This window comes from Pseudopodoces humilis, chromosome 7, assembly GCF_049639895.1.
Source record: "Pseudopodoces humilis isolate 2021_Gansu_Grassland_sample_001 chromosome 7, ASM4963989v1, whole genome shotgun sequence".
Lineage (NCBI taxonomy): Eukaryota > Metazoa > Chordata > Aves > Passeriformes > Paridae > Pseudopodoces > Pseudopodoces humilis.
In genome coordinates this window covers 19,916,801-19,938,627 of record NC_142206.1, presented here as the reverse complement: position 1 = coordinate 19,938,627, position 21,827 = coordinate 19,916,801, and the positions used below count along the sequence as shown (strand labels likewise).

General features: G+C 38.2%; 1 protein-coding gene across 8 annotated transcripts in view; it reads right to left on the bottom strand.

The window, feature by feature from the left end:
* IFTAP (intraflagellar transport associated protein) overlaps positions 1-21,827 on the bottom strand; it is a 40,347-nt gene that overhangs the window by 14,441 nt on the left and 4,079 nt on the right. For 2 of the 8 annotated variants that reach the window (XM_014251898.2, XM_088057845.1), the window contains exons 2-7: positions 21,571-21,653; positions 17,042-17,137; positions 14,573-14,727; positions 2,704-2,861; positions 1,120-1,191; positions 118-172 (exon numbers count right to left, since the gene is read on the bottom strand). In XM_014251898.2, coding sequence (XP_014107373.1) covers positions 118-172; positions 1,120-1,191; positions 2,704-2,861; positions 14,573-14,681 — 394 coding nt within the window. In that variant the 5' untranslated portion in view covers positions 14,682-14,727; positions 17,042-17,137; positions 21,571-21,653. The remainder of the gene's footprint in view (positions 1-117; positions 173-1,119; positions 1,192-2,703; positions 2,862-14,572; positions 14,728-17,041; positions 17,138-21,570; positions 21,654-21,827) is intronic. The other 6 variants (XM_014251897.2, XM_014251902.2, XM_088057846.1 and 3 more) reach the window with 5 other exon arrangements.

The window sequence follows — 21,827 nt, the reverse complement described above, 5'->3', positions numbered from 1 at the left end:
AGCAATAGAAGAACTAAGAAATATCTCTTTTAGGGGAGAAGCAGTTCTTTAATCAATGTTCACACACTTGAATTCAAAGACAGAAAATGATGGTGAATATGAAGGGGGGAAACCTACCATTGCATGTCTCTTCATCTGTGTCTACATCTTCCAAGTTTAAGTACTTTTCCACCTGCCATGAAAACCCAGATTGGAAAACAGATGAAAATATATCAATTGCATTCCTTATAGTACAATCTAGAGCAAAGCAAAAATGCATTAAATTGTCTGCTTCATCTTCTCCATTTTTCCCTGCATTTTTCCAAGAAAGCATATGAATTTTCCTTGAAATGTGTAACCCAAAGAAAATACTTTTAGGTGTAGTCGAAGATTTACTGCCAAAATTGCCACATATCAACTTAAGTGATGGAAAGGAAGCTCAAGCTGTACAGCAACTTTTTCAGGAACTTAGTGGGAAGATGGAGAAGTAAAATATTTTCATAAGAAAATGATGCATGATAAGTTACTATGCAATTTTGCAGGCTCATTCCATACAGCACAAAGAGAGTACATGCTGTAGGCAAAGCAGAGCTTGATCCTTCTGTTTTGACACTAATGGTGAATTGATTAGGAAATAAAAAACTAAGAATTATTACATTTCTAGTGTTTCACCTGGGGCTTTGCTCTACTGTTTTCTCAGGCTAATGTCCCTTGAACAATCTATTTAAAATGTACTAAAAGACAAGACATTTCTTATTTCAGGTATCACTCTGAATAGATGCACAGGGTGAGAATGAAAGGTTTTTCCCAGCCTATATGCAAATAGTGTTACCATGGAGGATTGACTACATGCCCTGGATTTTCTTCTGTGTTTCCATGAAGTTATTAAAGATGCACTCAGATAATTTTTTTCCAACCTGGTTTTAAAACAGTCTCATCAAGACTTACATAATTTTTACACTTTACAAGTACATATTCACTAACAGTAGAAAAATTTTTGGATTGCTCTCATTCTTCATTCCCACAGATGGGAAAGAAATACATCAACAAATTGCAAGTAATTTGTAAATTAATACAGAAAAAAATCAGTCATGCTCTGCTCAGAATCCCCACTTTGAAAAAAATCAAAGAAAACCTCACCTTCACTCTTTCAGACAGATTGATATTATTTCCATCAGAGACATCAGCTGTTGAGCTCTCACTCATCACTGTCTGTAGATAGATGGGCAGAAATACTTACATGCATGAAACAGAATCAAAATCACAACCAAAGCTCCTACTGATTTATACATAGTTCACAGAATCACAGAATGAGTAAGGTTGGAAGGCACCACTGCAGGTCACCCTGTCCCTGTCCCCTAGAACACATTACTCAACTTTATAGATGTTGTATGTAAAAATTTTTAAGAAGTGAATGGAATGTTCCTGAAAATAGAACAGGTATAGGTAATTCTCTGAAAACCTACACGGAACCAGACCGAATCAATCAGGACAACAGTGCAAGTAATCACAGCATGCCTAAAAAGCAACATTTAGAACAGTAGCATTGTTTTCAATAGCAGTGTTTTCCCCATTTTCCTTTCTCAGTGCAGGCCGAAAGGTTACAGTGGTCAACTTAATGCATTACGGCCTCTTCCTGCTACTACACTGTAATTTTTCTGCTGCATTCTACTATTACTGTATATGTTTCTTAAACTGCTAATGTGACAAAAATGTGCAGCCATGTCTGAAGCTTCTTCTTCTTCAGAAACAAAAACATACCTAAAGGTTTGTGGAAGTTCCATTACATAGAGGATAATGGAAGTTGTACATTGCTTTACGTGGCAGAAAGGCAATTCAATGGGGCTAAAGTAAGAGACACAAAGACAAATTATACCAATGATGAAACAATACTTCTCATTAAAAAAATGGCAAAAATATTGCCATTACTATTACACAGTCAACTGACAGGATTTTTTTTAAAGCCTTGCTTGATTCTACCTCTAAGATATGTCCTAGTAAGGAGCAAAGCGCTCTGAGGCCTGGCAGGCCCATCATTTGAAAGCACTTTAGTGTCTTGTTCTGTGTATTTCACAGAAGGACCTGCTACTTCTTTTTTAATAAAAGTTTAATGAAGGGAAATTTTGAGTACAGACTAGATCACAGCCTAATTATTTGTTATTCAGGCAGGAAGGCACAAGTTCTTAACAAGTTGACTCAGATTTCTATCTCATTCCCTTCCAGATGATGTCTGTTGTTTTCTTGTCCCTACGTATTAAATCCCTAATCCCTTATGTTTCAGAAGATCAAAAAATGCCCCTGGCCTGCCTACTGTTTACTTCAGGCAGTAACATAACTTCAGTAACACAGAACTCTGTACTTCCTAAAATCTACAAAAATCAAAATAAATCTGTCCATGCTGGCATCCATACTCTTGGGATTTTTTTTTCCTTTTTGCCAACCTCTACCACAAACTGCAGTCTCAGTGAAAGCATTACTTAGATCATTGCAGGATGCCTTATTTGTTAGTCAGATTATGGCAGCTCTTCAGCAGGGCAAATGCCACTGCCAAACATGATCTCTGCAGGTGCCTCTCTAAGTATTTAACACTTAGGTAGTATTTTAAATATTTGCCTCAAATAGGATAAATACCACTAGCCTCTAACATTTGGACAGTGTATCTCTCCATATTTTCATCTGTTTAAATGTGGTGCTTGTCCACATGGACAAATGTTAACTCATTACCTCATTCTCATTTGGCATCCGTGGTGGAAATGACACCCACATTTCTTTGCTTCTTTCAGGTGAGCCATTCTGCTTATTTCTGTTTGGTAATTCAGAAGTAGAACATTTTTTTCTTAAGGAGTCCACTTTACTTCCCTGAATTGTCTTTCCCTCTTTCTCTGCAAGCAGAATCACACCAGATCAAATAACATAATGCACTATCCAAGAAAAAGAAAAAACTTTTTTACACATTCACTTTTCCTCTCATGCAAGCTTCCATGTACAACATATAAATGTATTTAATCTATAAAATGAAACTTTACCATAAAACTTTACCAGACTTTACCATAAAACTGAATATGCAGTTTGAACTTCAACTGCACAGAGTCACACTTATTTCTCAATACTGAAGAATTCATTATCACAAAAGCTTATGCAATATACGGAAAACTTAATAAAATCAGCCAAGAATTGCTATACTTCAAAAAGCAAGACAGCAAGGTTACCCCTTACTGGATCTAGAAGCTGACTACAATGTGCATGGAAGTATGGATTTCCAAACCCACGCTGAATAATTGTTTTTTTTTTCCTTTAACCTGGCAAAAAATAAAGTAATCACAACCAAAATAAAAATGCAACACTTTTTTATTTTAAAAATCCCATTATCAAATAAGAAGCAGCTATATGTCAATCGATTAAAATTAACTTCACACCACATGTTCTTAATGAAAAATAAATGCTCATTTAATTAAGATTTTTGGGTTTAGTTTGAAAAATTTACTTTGCGACAATAAGAAACACTGCATTGCATTTCTAAATCATAATTATGTATTATAAGCATTGAAGTAATTCTTGTGGAGAGTTTTAATGATGCCTTTGGGGTTACTCCGTTGAGCCATACAGCAAAGAATTATTAATGCCCTGGGACAGCTCTGTGCTACAGTTACTGCGACATGCAGAAAGGGCTGGCAGGCTGGGCATAACCTTGCCCAGTCCATGCTTACAAGAGTCAGGGTTCATAGAAAGCAAACTGCACTACACCAGAGCAACCTAGCAAACAAGCTTTAATGCTCAGATAACAGATGGATCCTCTGAATAATTCCTAAATCCCAGGTCTCTGTAACATCTTGCTTCTCCCTGCTTCTTTAGCAAGCACTTTCCTGAAACAGTATTTGATACAGCAGTACATATGAGCCATCACTTTTTCCAACATGCTCTCTTTTTTAAGCCATGGAAATGAAACAGTGTTAGATATGAAACTCTTTTAAATTCTTGATGGGTAAAAGGGTCACCCACTATTTGGAGATAATTTTACTGTCAGCCTACTTTACAGGAAGAACTAGATGGCTACTTCTTAAAAAAATTTCAATATCTTTTTACTTTAGTAGTAAAAAAGGACGGGCTTCCTGTTTTATCCTAAGACCTTACAAGTTTTATCTTAAAGACTGACAAGCCACAGAAGAATAATAATGTATTTTTGGGGAAAATGTGTATTGGTAAATAATGTAGCTGAACATCTGCAGACCAGTAAAGTACCAACAGGGTCTGAGGACCGACCCATTGTCCTCCCTTGTGCACATCAGGAGCATTTCTGTATGAGGAGTAATAAAAAGATTCTGGAAGCCATACACTTTTCTCATCAGACCAACAGAGAGACAACATTCACTGGAATGATCAGAATGATCAGAAGCATAATTCACAGAGCCAACAGACTCTGAGTAAACATGATATTCCTGCACTGGCCCATGCTTCTCTTGTACACCACTGTGGCCATTCTTCCAGGCTATAAATCAGACCATCCTTCTCAAAAATACAGGTTCTGAATTCTCCAAAGAAAATAATACCACTTTTAGCATCAAAAGACCTATGACACATAGCTGGGCAGTTATAATTAGGCACACATATGAGCTGACAAACTTGCTTTATTAGGTTATATATTTTCTGGACATCTGAGCTATTGTCACAGCTAAAAAGCTAGATAGATTCAATGAGCTAGTAAGAAATCAAGTGCATTCAGAGTATTTATGTGCCATTTACCAACCCCAGACTACAGCTTAGAAGCACTATCCCTTTTCCTAAGAGATCAGTCATAAACTTTTGACAGAAACCTTTTACTGGTTAAGACCACTGCAAAGTTACTGGGTTAGAGAATATTAAATATTACATTTGATGAAACATTCAGCACAGCAATGTGATACTAGATTCATGACTGCTTGTGAAGAAAAATTCAGAAGAAAAATATCTAAGCAACACAAAGCAGTTAAATGCAATTCTATAGACAAAATATCAACTATGCAACTGTGTGCATGAGACCATGCCATATAAATTAAAGGGGGGCAGATAATTTAAATATTGTGTTGCCAGCCTTGAGCACAGCCCCTCAGGACCAGTAAGAGCCAACTTCAGCTGCCCAAAGCAACCACTGACACCCAAAATCTCCCAATGCACGCGTCACATAACTGGCTCCTTTGAAGCAGTAACTGTAACCAACTTAGAAAATATTATTAAAAATACCACACGTAAGTTGTTTTGAAGTTAAAGAAACTACAATCTGAAGCATCACAGGTGTATTTCTTTGACAGTGTTCTGAATTTCAACCATTTCTGTCCTTACTTTTTAAAGAGATCGGGAAGAAGGAAGGATTGCATTCAAGCCAGCAAGAGGATCACTCTGCCTTTCCCCTGACTAAGTGATAATTGACTCATTATTCACAGTCACAGCTCTCAACCTGCCAGGAACACTGGCCTTCACAATATGTGAGAAAAATCAAAAATAAGGGATACAAACACAACAAAATGTAGCACAGGAAGAAAGCTGAAATGATATAAAGATTCACATATTTATTCTGCAGACAGATTTTGTCTCAGTTTTTAGTCATTTCACTGTCAGTATCTTAAAAATGAAATAACAAGTCAACTCAGGTCTCTAGAAAAGTACATCTGAGTCTCTCAAGAGCAGTATCCATCATAATTGTATGTCACTAAGAGTATGGTGCAGACTTCAGAAACATGTTTCAATCAAAAAGGATATCCAACTTGATAAATTTTTTTCTCTCCTGCTATCTATCCTGTATATTGCCTAAAATTCTCTTTGTCTTCCAATTTGGACAGGAATTTTTTGAGAATGTCTGGTGATCACCCACATATTCCAAAGAATAATGGAGTCACCACAAAACCAGGGAAGATTATCACGTGTATTATCAGGACAAACTTACTGTCAGTGAAATCTCTCAGACGACATAGTAGCCCCAGAAGAATGATAAAATTCTCATGGTCTGAAGCATTTCAAAGCCAGACCAGACAGAGCAATCAACTACATACCACAGAATACCTGGCTTGGGATATTACACTGGACAAAAAAAATCAAACTAGAAGGTACTTCCCACCTTTTTTCAATTGGATTAATTAATTTCAAAAACAAAAACAGGTTGAGATTTAGAAACAGGCCCCTTTAGCTATAAAACATCAACAACAAGAAAAAAACATACAGAAAAGCTACTATTTTAAGTTCCAATTTATTTTTTTATCCTCAGATTGTGGACTGAGGGCCAGCAGAAGGCCTATGAACCCCTTAAATCTCTTCCAAGTTATGCTTTGATGGAAAACCTGGAATTCAAATATTAGAGTGACTTTCTGCAGGACTCCTGAACAAAAAAAAAAAAAAAAAACTATTTTACTCACAGTACCATAATAACTGTCTTGAACAGAAATCACAAGTACAAATGTCATGTTCATTCACTTTCTCTATCCTTCAAACACCATTAGCAAACGTTTTAAAACAAGAAAGAAGGCTGTCACTGAAATATTCCCATAAAATACCACTTTGACATGTTCACAAGGTGATTACATAATCTAGAACTACCTGTATTACTCTCAAATATCTATTATCAATATTATCAAATATACAATATCAATATCATTAAAGATCAAATACCTATTTGCAACTATGTAAACCATTGTACAGCACTGCATTCATTTACCCTAAATTACAAGCTGTAAGAGGAAAACAAGAAATTTCAAAGCTGAAAATCCAGTTTGCTGAGAAGGTAATTTTTAAAGCCTTCTATTAATTTGTGTTAACTCGAAGAAAGCAGCTCCCACATTTTCTGCAGAAACCCTTCCAAAATTTGCAGCCTCCCTGTGCTTGTATGTTGTCCTGCTAGGAATAGAACATAGTATTTTAAAGTTACTTAGCCTAAAAAAGTCATTCCAATTTATGTTAACCAGATACCTTTCTGTTTCCATGTATTTTTATGTATAAATTGCTGTAAATCAATGAAGTTTGTCTGACCATTCAACACAAGAAGTCAAATTATCCCATATAGTATGTGCCTGGAGGATTTCAGTATTAGAGTCCTATATGCCTGTCCAAAATTAAGAGCAATTCAGGTGTAATTTAGGCACCAAAACTTCATCATATAGTCCTGTTTTAAGAGTTTAAGGTCAGCTTCCTGATGCCACCCAAAAAGGCAGAGGATGTTTTATACATATTGTACCTAATCTGCCCACACTCAGCATCTAAACTGTCTGTCCCATAACTATCTGAATTCCTATAAAATCCATTCCAATCTTACTCTATCTTACACAATCCACACTGATTTTGACGGCAGCGATCTCACAGTAGTACTGAGCAAGCAGAACTCCTTTACAGCAAATAACTTGCCTAAAACATTTACTTCAGTGGGCAAATTAATATTGGTAACACAAAAGTTCAGCTGGTGTAGCCTTTTCCCCTAATGTCTTTGATCTTATCCTGATTAAATGACAAATAATCAGCACAAAGTATTCTTTAGCTTTTTTTTCCCCCTTCAAAAAAGGTCAGGTTTTACTGTAATCAGTAATGTGGACTTGATTTTTTAATTTAAATTTATGCATTTTTTAACAAAATTCCACTGTATTATCTCCTCAGCTAGGATAAATACATATTCCATAGACTGGGACAAGTAATTTCAGTGGGACTAATTCTAACCTAAAATGGTAAACTCGTAAGTCCCAATAGTTACTTTTGACTGCCATTTTTGGATACTTATTGTAGTATGTTTAAAAATAAGTCAGGAAAGGACTTTTTTATGTGCTCCTTCAGGGGAAAGATGAATGACTGCTACTCTCAAGAATATTTCAGCCACTCTCACAGACCTTCTCTAGCTTAATGTACAGCAATACTTCTCTAAAACTAACTGAGCTTCTAATTTTCAAAACTTTAGCTGTTTTTTTATTGTATCAGTATCTCTCCCTGTGTACTTAATGGAACCTATGTGTTCTGGTTTTATGTAGTGTTTATCTGTATCAATATCTATGTCTCTGTTGTGCTTTTGATAGTCTCAGTGTTAGAAAAGGGGCAGTATTTCCTGTTTATTCCTCGTTCACCCCATCTGATCATTTAAAAATTCATATGATTCTTTCACAGCTCAGCAGTGCTGTTGCTGGATACCTTCTCCATTTGAATACTAATGCTGTCAGTTAAGTAACACGGCAAACGCGCACTTCATCATTTCAGTAGCTTGTACAAGCAAAATCCTGTTTCTTTCAACAGATTTACAAGAACTCCAGACTTCTTTCTGAGTTTGGGTTATACTAAGCCATACTTTGAACCTTAACTAGGAAAAACAGAATCTATTTGAGTTTGTTTCTTAAATACTTAGTTTTTTGTTTGTTTTTTTTTTTTTTACAGTCCAAGAAACCACAAATTTGCTTAAAGTTCTCTTCGGCACAAAGAAACTGTATTAAATACATATGGTGGGAGCACTTTAAAAGAACGTATGATGTACTAATAAATCAGGGCAGAATCAATCTTGAAGACTTTCTGTGCACTTACATCCTAGAAGAATTCAGCACTAATAGGTGAGTAGGTAAGTGCTGTAAGCAACAAGCAAATTGTATATAATTAAAAGCATCTGACATCTTCATACAAAGTATTCCTTTCTTAACAAGTAATATAAAAAAGATGACAGCAGGTGGGAACAAAATAAAATGTCAGAAAGCCCAAGAGTTTTGAAAATGCTGAAATTTGGACATCATAATTCACAACATCAAGGCATTCCTGAAAAATTCCTGACTTTATTTTAAGGCAAATACCTACTTTCTTGAAATTAGGGGTTTCTATTTAATTTTATACTGAACACTGAAAAGTACCCAATTCTACAAAGAGTTCAGCACTAAATTGGAAGTGAGGTCACTTAACTTCTGATTGTCCTGTTAAGTCACTTAGACACAGCTCTGGTCTCTGACATTATTTGCTTTGTGCCATTCCCACATGTGGAAAGAGGGCTTCCTCAGCTCACTGCGATACATGAAACTAAGCCTACAGCTGCTCTTAGTGCACTTTGATGCCATTCTAGACAAGGTGATGAGGTACAGCAGAGTTCACCCTGTGTTACTGCTTTTTATATTACTAGAATTCAATCACTGCCAATATGCCACTATAGGATAGAATGTCTACCAAAGTATCAACAGCAAAATTACCAAATATTTCCTTTTCTGTGTTCTAGAAAATCTTGGTTATGCAAGAGAATGAAAATACTTTTTTTTTCATCTGAAATACTCTTCAAAAACTGTTTAGTTATAAGGGTATCACAGAAAATAACAAAGAATTGTTACTAGGGAAGCACTACTGTTCAAGGGCTGTTCAAGTTTCCAGGAGTCTGAGTGTCCCTGTACTTATCTGGTGCTGCCACTGAGCTACTGTGCAAATGCACAGGAGTCATTTCCCTTCTTTAGGCCTATTTTTTTCTGTCTATACAATTGAGATTAAGTATCTTGTGGAGCAAATATCAGGAACATAACAATACCCATAAAACAAATCAGTTATCATTATTCCAAAAATAATCTATTAAGTTTGCATCTCTATGTCTGGGATTTTTTCTACATTTAGGGACTCTGTATGGTATTTGATTTTATACTATATTGAATAAAAGCTACATAGAGATAGCTACTGAATTTATGATCAATAGAAAATTGCAAATTTTGTCTCCCAACCAATTCTATCAAATGATCCAGCACAACACATCAATAAAAAGCTCTGAATTGACGCTGTTCCTCTATTTCATGCCCTGCTAAAGTTCCCTGGGGATGACAGATTAATTTAATTAGTTTTACTGAAGTTTCTAGTTGCTTTTATTGGCAAACCTACTCATAGGCTGAAATTTCTCTTGGGGTTACCATTGTCCTACTGGTCCATTTTTAAAATAAAAGTGCATTTACTGTCACTTCTTATATAGTTATCTGCTATGCTTTCTGTTGTGAAGACTGACATTTGTAAAGTGCCTCCACTGACACTTATATAGGAAGTTTTAAGTTGTTGTTTTTCCTAAATGTGGTTAATGTAAAAAGGAAGCAGACAGCTACAGTCTAATGGACCGTAAACTGAATACCTTGCCCAGCTTTCACTGGGGAATTAAGTTAATCTGAGCACAACACAGAACATGGCTCTTTTATGCCACCTGTAAGCACTGAAGTGATCAGTCACTTCCAAACTTCCTCCACTTGACAGTTTGTGCAGCACAGAAGCATCAAAACAACAGCAGCGAGGCTGCAAAGTTTCAATCCAAGCTGTGGCTTGCTTAGATGGGTCTAATCAAGGTCCCTGGACTTCAACACACTGCCAGGCAGTGGGAGGTGCATGAAATAGAGCAAAATTAACAGCAGGAATGGAATTCATTTAATCCTAGTGGTCAAATGCCCAGAATCATGAAAAAAATGTAAATCTTAACTTGGATTTGGGTAATTTTATTCATGGCAGTATTTTCCTATCCAGCTGAAAGATCCCTAATCACGTATTTTTAGAAGTGTGAGAGGAATAATTTAAAATCTAGATGAAAATTTTGAAGCTTGGACCATTTTTTCTGTATTTTTGTGTAAGGTCAAATGAGATATTTTATGCTCCAGTGAATTTCCCACATTTCCTCTGAGTTTAAAAAAAATGAGCAGATGCTGCCTTCTGATTTTGAGCATCATAGCTCTGCACCAGATTTCAAACACTCTTCCTCAGATTTGAAAGAGGCTTTTGTCCTCTGTGACAATTTTTTTCAAAAGCAGGGTTGGATGTATTTCCACGAGATTTTGTCCAAAGTTTTTCTAGGAAGTGTGTAGTTCTGAACATACCACTTGACCACATCTACAGAAATTTGTATGATGCACTATTTTGGAAATTCAGCTCTTTTGAGGCTCCTTCAACTGCAAAGCTTTACAGCAAGTAGGAAATATTTCATCTTTCTAGACACATGCTCTAATTGCTAAATTACATCCCTGTGGGCTCACCAGCCCTTTCACCTATATATCCATCTTGTTAATATTATCCCTATGACAAAAAACACACTTTGATGCTCTAGATAGGAAAAATAGAGACTTAACTAGAAACTTAACCTAGCCTTCAAATGCCCATCCATTACAGAATCAATGAAAAAGGTTTTAAAAATTTCCTGCTTATGGAGGAAGTACTCCTATAATTTTAAAATTTATTTAAGCTATATAGGTCATGTTCTGTTGGAGCAGTATGTTTTAAATTCTGAATTCTGAGTTTTAGAAATATATTTATTTATGTATGTTTATCCATTTTCCATCAGATCTGAAGTAATAGTCCTATAGGATTTACTTGTCAGTTAGTCTGTGAACACTCATTTTTTCACTGCACCAAGCACATTTTAAGAAACAGAACCACTGGGATTTTTAGGAATACTAAAATCTGGAAGATTAAAATCCCATATGAAAGACGTAATTTTATGGTCCAGCTAAGTTATAACATATCTCTGTGCTTGTTAAACCAAACACACATCATGAAACCAATTACACAGAATTTAGAAGGACTTATTTTGACTCCAGATCTTGTTCTATGGGAACTAAAAGAGTATCTTTCCAAATAGCACAAGGAAGAATAGAAGCAGTCAAAGTTAATATCACACATTCAGATACAATAAAAAGAAAACATTCTAAAAATGTGATTTTCTAATTAGGATATTAGCAATTCTTAAAAAGCCAAATTGAAGTCAGGAATGTAAAAATTAATGAATTCTATTTCCCACGTTTATAAGAATGAAACTATACTCTCAGCAGAAGGTCCTAATGTGCTCACAGGGGGTCACTCCAGGCTATTTATAGCCTCAAAAGGTTCTTTTTAGCTGGGCAGGAACAGCCAAGGATGCTTGGGTTTTTCTAGTCAAGGCATATTCTTTACAGCTTCACTGCGTGTAAATTTAACATATGAAGAAAAATTTTTAAATCACTAGCATGTCAGATTCTTATGAGATGCTTACAAGAATAACAGAAACTTCAGCTGAAAATATCCTTGCAATGCCAACTGCACACCTAGTATAAATTCACGCACAAGCGAAAATCACCTTCTGTAAATATGTTACTTTCTGAAATCAATGGGATCCAATTAGTTTTGTGTGTTTTCTGTTTCCTATGTTATGACAGACAAAAATCTTTCAGGTGACCATGTATTTTTTATGCTTTAAGTAGAATTTTTGCAGGTCATTAGTTTATAATGCAAACCAGCATGCTGGGTGCTTTTAAAGAAAAATGAAAGTGAGAGGAAAACAAGTTGAGCTGTTTAGTTCATACAATCATAAGAACCTACATTTCTATGCATTTGATTCAGGTAAAGCTCTACCTTTTATATGATTTTAGTGGCAAATGCCTACAGTGACAGTGAAAGTGACTGAAATACACGCTGAGGCTTTTTGCAAGTAGCATCATGATATGCAGCATGCTTCTACGATAGCAGCTATCCCCAGTGTATCAATCATACATAAGAAGACCAGAACTGGATTTTCAATCCTCTTATCTCATCCTCCAGTGTCTCCTTTCTCTTCTATATTTTATAGGGAGGAGAGACAGAAAGTAGCCACAAGATTATTTCTGTGGCAGCTTCAACTCCCCCGCTGGTTTTCTGCTTAATGCTTGTGACTGACACTTAGTTCTGTCTGAAGGATAAGGACAGGACAGACTTCTGAGTACCAATCAATGGGGCATGCCACATGCTGTAATTGAAAAATACAGTGCTTCTGCAATAATATGAGGACATCACTTTTAGTGCAAAGCAGTGGTAAAGAGAAATGAGAGTAATATGTAGGTTGCACTTATTTTTACGGCACATGTCTGAACATGGTTAAAAAATGTGAACCTCAGCTACAGAACTGGAATTCTGTAATTCAGCCATGTTCAGATCAAGGTTAAGCTCCACTTTTATATTTCATCTTCAGAGCATGAGATCTTTTCAGCCTAATCATCTATCTGATGTCCTGCTGTACCTTCATCCAAGTTACCTATTAGCTTGCCACAGGATGGGTCAGGTTGGAAATGACCACAGTGGGTCATCCAGTCCAACCCCCCTGCTCAAGCAGGGTCATCCTAGAGCACCTTGCACAGGAATGTGTCCAGATAGATCCTGAATATCTCCATTGAGGGAGACTCCTCACCCTCTCTGGACAGTCTGTTCCAGTGCTCGTTCACCCACACAGTAAAGTGGTGCTTCCTCGTATTCAGGTGGAACTTCTGTGCATCTGTTTCTGCCCATTGCCTCTTGTCCCGTTGCTTGGCACCACGAGAAAGGCTCCATCCTCTGATACCCTCCTGTCACACACTTAGAGACACTGATAAGGTCCACTCTGATTGGTCTCTTCTTGAGGCTGAACAGGCCAGACTGCCTCAGCCTTTCCTCATAAGTGAAATGCTCCAGTTCCTTAATAATCTCTGTAGCCCTCTGCTGCACCTGCTCCAGGAGCTCCATGTCTCTGATGCCCTGAGGAGCCCTGAACAGGCCACAGCACTCCAGATGTGCCTCACCAGGGCTGAGTAGAGGGGCAGGATCACCTCCTATGAGCTGCTGGAAATGCTCTTCTAATGCACCCCAGGATCCCATTGGCCTTCTTGGCCACTGCTGGCTCATGGACAGCTTGTTTTCCACCAGGACCTTCAGGTCCTTCTCCACAGAGCTGCTTTCCAAGAGCTCAGCCCCAGCCTGTGGTGGTCCAGGGGTTTTTTCCTCCCCAGGAGCAGGACCCTGCACTTGCCTTTCTTGAATTTCAGAAAGTCCCTCTCTGCCCGTCTCTCCAACCTGTTGAGGCCCTTCTGAAGGGTTGCACAACCCTCTGGGGTATGGGCTGCTGCTCCTGGCTTTGAGTCAGCAGGGAACCTGCTGAGGAGGCCTCTGCCCCTTCCTCCAAGTCATTGATGAATTAGGTGAACAAGACTGGACCCAGTATTGAACCCTGGGGGACACCACCAGTGACAGGGCTCCAACCAGACCCTGTGCCACTGATCACGACACTCTGAGATCTGCCACTCAGACAGTTCTCAACCCACCTCAATGTCCATTAATCCAGTTCATACTTCCTGAGTTTGCCAACAAGGATGTTGCAAAGGACAGTGTTGAAAGCCTTGCTGAAATCAATTTAGACAATATCCACATCCCTCCAGGTAGTTGTTTCATCATAGAAGGCAATCACTTTGTAGAAGGCACACACACAGGCACAGCACAGTGGGCTAGCATTAGTAAACCTGTAAAAGTACCCAAATTGCACACTCCTAATCTCAGGCCATCTCACACTATTAAGTACTTTCCTTGGGCTCTTCTTTTATGGAGACTTCTCAAGCAAAACAATGCAAGATGTACTTAGGAAACATCTATCTTTCCAAACAGTGCATGTTCCCCCCACCTCCCTGAAGCAAGCACAAATGGCTAACCACCTGTAGAGACATAGCAGCCTGGGAACCAATCTGTAGAAAGCTGTCCTTAAGGTTTCCACTGCTGAGTGGAAAAACAAAAGCATCACAAGGATTTGCCTAAAGTCACAAAGCAGGTGAGTAGCACAAAGACACAAAATACCACTGCTTCTCTTTTTACCTCTTCTTTTGTCTATGATATCTAATGAGAGATTTGGGAAATTACATACCTTTAAAAAGATATGTGAATGTATTTAGAAACTCTTCATATGACTGCTCATGGCTATTAATAAATTGATCAAGGATGCTGTTCTTTAACAGTTGTTCTCCCATGATCATCCACACCTTGAGAGTCGACAAGTGTGTCTGTTTTTGTAGGCTGCTTCTGCAATAGAAAGAAAAGAGCTATATATACCTGCAGGCAGAAAAGAAACCAACAGAAAAGTCCATAGCTCACATAGATGGGCACTAGAAAGTATAAATTTTCTTCTCTCCTTGCAAAGTTCTGATCTCATCAGTGGAACTTTACTCAACATTTCCCCCAAAATTCACATGAACATAGAAATTTTAAGTACAAAGGGAGAAACTGTTATAATTTATGCTTGAAATTTATGACCATTGGAGTGCCAGCTTCTCTTAGCGCTGTTCATTCCCTTAAGTTGTTCAGTCTTTCAACCCCTGCTTTCTTTGCAGAAAGAGTGGCACCCCTCATAAGCACATTGTATTTAACAGCCAGGCCACACCTGTACATTCAAATTTTGGACTGAATCCATCATCTCCAGGTGCACTGCACACTGTGCCATCGAAGCCACAAACTCAGATTTTGGACCACACATTAAATCACAATGACAGGTGTGTTTGTGTGTGTGTGTGTGTGTGTGTGTGCTGAGGCAGCACACAGGACAGGGAGAGCATGCTGGAGCTGGACAGCCATGCAGGAATGTGAGAAAGGAACAAATGCTGGGAGCTGAAGGAAGCTCCACTCTCCAGTCACACAGCAACAGCTTTGCAGCCTGCCTCCGTCACTTAACCAGACTCTATGGGCAGTAGCGGTCCTGACCAGCCCTCGGTGAATCCTGCTGAAGTTAACCTTGCCCCTAACTCATAAAATCTGTGTAAGCACATGTTAACACCTGCATGATGCTACACACTTGCCCATATCACTTATTTTTTATACACATAGGTCTACACTGATAGAATCAGTTTGCACACATAATCCTGATTGAGATGCAAGAACGCATTATTCAGTAAGTGCTTGATTTGCATGTGTTTCTCTGTTTCCTCTTGATTTTCCACAACACTGGATCTTCAAATGAAAGCTTAACTCTCCAGCAAAACTTCAACAATACTAAGGAAAGGCTGCCAACCTGATACTGAAGTTAAATAAGATTTTAAAAATAATTGTTTGGAGACCAGGAGGAAAATAAAGCATGACTTCTAACATAAAACTCTAATTTTGTTGCATTGCCTGCTTCCAAGGAAGACTAATGTTCTGAAGATATCAAAATACATGCACACCCACATGACCTAAAGTTTAAGTTTTCAAATGTTTCACAAAAATCCAACCATTATTAATCTCTCTGTGGATTGACCAAGCAGAATATAACTCACTAAACTCTCAGAGTTCTTTATGCATATTACAGGGCTTTCAGAGGTAAGCAGTGCCTTCTATTCCTCATTATGGTTAAGTTATTAAAATTATGACTTGAAATACTGCTGTGATTTGTAAGGCTACTGTAAAATTATATATATATATATATATACACACATACACAATCAAGACAAAGTTAATAACTTTTTGTTTTTCTTTGGAGTCTGGTGTCTAGGATCTCCAACTCCCTTACAAACACTAACAAAATAAACTCAAAAACATTCCCAAAAGGAAGAATAAATAAATATTATTCCAAATAACAGATTAAAAAAATGAGCCACCAAGAATTTAAATTATTTAAAAACATGTTAGTGGAGGGCTGACAGCAAATCTTAGATTAATTTTCTCTAAAATGCTTGAGAAAACTAGAAAATTAATATGCAATTTGGGGGCACAGTCATACCCTTAACCAGCTGCATGACAGCTTTCTCTGTGAAAGCCATGCTCTACAGCCACCAGATCACCAGCCTGAGATTCAGCACTCACACCATGTGGTACCATCATATATCTCAATTCTTACTTTGCTGTGCAGCTTCTACTTCCTACAGAATTTGGGAAATTTCACTTCATATATTCCCTTGTACAGTTGTTATTGAGGTCTACAGAATCATCTCCTCATGGAGAGGAAAAACCAGCTAGGTCTTAATGAAAGCCTAGGTTCTGTCAGAAAACCAGCCACTCTCTCAGACAACAGAGAGGAGAGACTGGCAGCCAGAACTATCTGTTCCCCATTTTCATTCATTTTCAAGAAATGCCCAGTGCTGTAGCATGGCCCTAAATAAAAGCAAATGTAGAGGCTGGTATGTAGGGAATATCTACTATCCCTGAAACCGAATATGTGGCTAGGATGGATGGTACAAGCAAGGTGTTCAAAAATTTATCTCAAGCCATCAAGGCTTTGGTAGCTTTCATTTTTATTCCACTTTGTTTTCTGCTGCTTCCCACCAACCTTATTCCAGTCTCTCTTAAATGATCACCGCACTGTGTCAGTCACAGAAAAGTTTTGTGAGGTGAACAGCTGAAACCAGGCTGACCAGAAGACTCTCACCTTTGCTAAGGAGCTAACCAGTAGATTCTACATAAGGAAAAGGCTTCAGCAATCACCCAATTCACAGCCTCAAGGCAAAGACTTCTTTAAACTATCCTGAAAAAATGAAAAAATACACAATAATGGATTGGAATCCTCCACAATTTATAAAGTTGATACAATGACAGTTCTAGGAGTGAAATTACTGAATTGTTCTGTTAAAGAATAGATACTACTACTAAAATCAAAAACTTATCTTCTTTTTTCCCCAAAGGAATCAAACTAACTTGGAGGTGTCAAGGAAAGTAAAACAAGGGCATCGGATCCTTTCCTTGTGATGGCTTTGGATACTTCTGAAGTCAAATATCATAAGTGATACACTGAAGCAGCATCTATGCTTTCTTCTTTTTGCATTTCACTCCTGCTCATCCATCCAAATAACTTTAATGAGGTTTCTTGAGGCAATCATTCATTAAGCTTTGCTGATCATCATCAGATTGTGCAAAATCAATTTTATTTCTCAAAATGCATTCTTCTTCTGAGCAGTTAAAACAACTCAGAAATCTCTGCATTGAATCAGAGAGGCAGGTCAAGTGAGTATTAGCATGATTTCAATTATACAGTGATTAATTCTATTAAACAACACAAAATGTGGTGGAATATAAATTTCCTTGTTTATGTTGCATTTTTAAGTATTTTATGTTTCTTTAAAATACGACAGAGGCAATGAAAGAAAAATCAAGATTCTTAATTTTTTTAAGGAAATTGCAGGAAGCTAATTGTCTCTACAAACTCAATAAAATCTTATGTAATATAATATTTCAGGGGGAAAAAAAACTTCACTAGCATTTCTGGCATAAGTTCAAGTTAGGTTTTCACACTGTGGATTTGCTCTCCTAGAAGTCATTCCCAATTTTAAAACAAGGCTGATTAATAAACAGTGTTTTTTATAGTTCACCCATAGGTTCATGGAAAATATCCACTAGGTACACCCGGTACCAAGATTTTATAATCCATGCCTGCAAAAATGTTCAGATTGAACATAAATACACTATTTTTCAATTGTATACTCTGTTACCACTGGACAATGCCCCATCTTTTCTTCCCTTTAGAGCTATCACAGTTACTATACCTTCAACAATATTGTTACAGCAATGAAGAATGAGATAGCAGCTTTGCAAAAAGAATGAGATTTTAGCAGACAAGTGCACTCAGAATCAGTTTAAGTCTAGCTATATTCTGGCTGCTCCCAAAAAGGCTACCACCACCTCACTTCCTCTTCACCTCCTGGTTTACCACTCCAGTCCCTCTCTCAGGCAGGCAAAATAAGCTACCCACACAAAAACTGAGAGTAAACAGAGCAAACACATATATTCTGTTTTAAAGATATATTTTCTGATCTGCCTTTCAGCTGTACGATCATGATTGCCTGTACAAGGGGACAGTGGGAACGTGCAGTGCGAGCAAGGGAAGGACGCAGGATTGTCCTTTTGGTGGCCTGTCATAGTGGCTTATGCAACCACAAAAGCACAGCCTCATCAGAAACACCCTCACCAATGGCCCAGAAAGCGGTGCCTCCTCCACACTGCAAAAGCAGATGTCAGCAGGGCACTCCTACACCCACCGTGCTGAGCTGGAGCCTGCAGTGCAGACCATCAGCCCCCACGGTGCAAAGAGGCAGGCAAAGCTGGAAGTCAAGCCTGTCCTTAACAAATGCTTGTTAGCTATGGACTGTGGGTTCTGCCTTAACAAATATCCCAGGATGTCACTTTAAAAGTAGGCCAGGTGAAGGCGTGTTTCTGGGAATTCCTGCTCAAGAAAGACATAAAACATTTTGAGTTAAGCAATTACACATTTTTCTGAAGGCAGAAAACTGCCTCCTTCTTGTCTAGACATCTGCAAATCCACAGTTGCAGAAGCTCTCCCTCCTCCTACTGTCCTGCCCTACTTTTCTCCCTCTTCCTCCTCCTCCTCCCTGCTACCACCACCTGTGGGGAAGCAGACCTCCAGCAGCAAACACAAAGCCACCAAGTTCTGGCCACAAGCAGGTGCAGGTCAGCCCAGCTGGAGATAAAAACCAGAAGTTACAGAGGACAAAAAATTTCAGATGAGGTTCCTTCCAGCATCTCACAATTCAATGTGATCTATGACAGCTAATCCTGTTAAAATCAACTGGATGTTTGCCATTGCCTTCAGCAGGAGGCCTTAAGGGCACACACTTAATGCATCAGCAATTCGTGTGGACAGGAGCTGCATCTGCTTGCCTGAGTGCATTACTGAGTCTGAGAGCTGACCTTTAGATGGACAAAAACATGTGCCTCTCATGCCCAGCTCCTACAAGCTTTTAAAGGATATATCCAAGGGCTTTAATTGCAAGCCAGCATATTGATCCTGCTGGATTTCAGTGCTATTATGTCAGTCCTATACCTGAGCAGAATTTTTTTTTAATGAACTTCCAATGGCTTCAAGAGTATTGCTCCCTTTAAAGACAGCCTGGAGGCCCGTGGGAAGGGCAACATTTTGTCCAAACTGAGGCAGCCACTGCCCCCTGGAATGTGATTGTCCAGGATCTGACAGTCAAAGCACAGCTGGATTCAATCAGATATATTAGATAAGCCATCCAAATAAAGCCCTCTCTCTCACAAGTTAAATACTGTTTACTGTCAGTTTTAGATGAGATAGAAAATTGAAGATTGTAGGGTGCTAGACTCCCTGTGCCCTTTTCTACAGGTTTCAGCCTGTGGGTCCTGGCTAAGTATCCAGCATATTTGCATTCCGGCTGGCAAAACCTACATAAATGAGTAAGGCAGCCTTCCCTTTCCCTGCTGAGCTGGAGTGCATTACTGCAACCCACAGGAAGCCAGCCACATTTCAGCTCAGAGATGACTGTGTTTTACTGGCAGAAAATATGCTGAAAAGCCTGGAAATATCTCAACGCAATTTGGAATGGTTTGGAATGGAGAAGATGCAAACAACATATTATTTTAAGAAATTAATCGTAGAAGATGAAAATCAAGTGAAATAAAGCATTTCCATAACAGTGAACAATCTGCTAAAAACATACTACTTCTTTCAATGTTATTAAAATAGAAATTGTGAAGGAAAAGTCTATTTATTCCTTTTCACATGGGTTCTCTGCCAGTTAAATTCAGGATGAAAATCCAAGATCTTCTTGCTATGACCTGGATAGTTTTGAACATGATTTCCCTACCATGTAGCTACATTATTCTGAAGCTATTTTCTGTAGATTCTCCAAAGCATTTTGTCACTGACAGTTAGAGACCAGCTTGGACAGACCATGTCCTCATCCAAAAATGACATGCTGTTGCCAAAAACCTTTGATTTCTCCATCTTCTCAACCACAGTAATTGGAAAAAGAATTTCTAAAGATAAGGCATGTCAACTGGTAGAAAGAATCTAAAAATAATGTAAAATATCAAAGTGACACAATTGGAGGACTGGATTTTTCACTTGAATATTTGTTTTGGGTTTTTTTGCCAGTAGATCTTTGACCACAGACCCAAACAAAGGTCGAGATACATCAAACACTTAGATAAGAAGCTGTCAGGTATTATCTAGGTACTACTGAAAATACAAATAAATGTGATCTGAATGCCCTTAAATTCGGGGGAAGTTCTTCAGCATTCAACTCTGCACTAAAGTTTCCTTTTATCTTTGTTTCAGTAGAAAAGGCCCATCTGGATGCTACAGGGCACAGTGCCTTAGCACTGCTGTATTTCAGATGAAAAACATCACCACATCCTATCTGCATTACAGTTATTCAATGTCTCAAGACAATTTTCGCAAACATTTGGTCTGTTTGCTTTGCTGTACTAATCAAATTCCATTTCAAGTTCCTTCTATTCCTATTCTCACAGCAGTTTCAAATGGGAGTTGAGATATTTCTAAAATACTGTGCAGCAGATGTTGTAACTCAGGAGTGGGTGAAGTAGGGCCAGGAAAACAAAAGCAGGGAGCTATGAAGAGTAAATTGTTTTCCAGGTTTTTCTGTTTATTTGTTGTGCTGTGTTATGCAAGTGGCTTATCCTCTGTGCCCCAGCACTGCTAGCTGTTGAAAGGATATGTTCCCAGTGGACTTCCCAGCGTCTCATTATTTGTTGTTGGAGAAAAGCACTGCGAAACTGATGAAAAATGCCACAGAAGGGTGCAAAGCTTTATTAGTCTTTCAAGGTCTGATCAGAAGGCCACTGAAGGAGAAGAAAAGACATTTCTAATTACTTCAGTGGACTTTGAGTTGGACTTTTTAGTCAGCCCTCACTCAGTGAACTGCATGCATTTCTCATTTCCTTTGCTCTTTTTCAATGTCATTGCCCGCTTGCAGCAGAGCATTCCTGGGTAAAGTAGTATGTCAATCAGCAAGAGTTGTTTTCTTTTACTACCTATTTAAATTATTTTTTAACTCAAAATTTATTTTAAATTACATTTTAGAATAGCACTGAAAAAATTCTGAAGACAATCACAAGGTTGATAGGTTTAACAGCGTAAAAAAATTCAACCGTAAAGAGGCATATGCTGCAAATATTTACAACCTGAAGAGGCACCTGCTGTCACTCTGAGCTTGTTCCACAGCAAAGAGTTAAACTGGAGGCTGGTGGGTTTCTTGTTGTGCCATCTGAAGACAAGAGAGGAAAGGAAAAAAAAACAGTCACAGCCAGTTAGCCACAGTAGATGGAGTTCTCAGGAGCACATCTGCAAATTAAGCAGACAGATTCCCCTCCATCAGGCTGTCTTTCCATGCCACGAGCCCCCTGTGCTGTCACAGAAGATTCCTCACATTGCTCACATT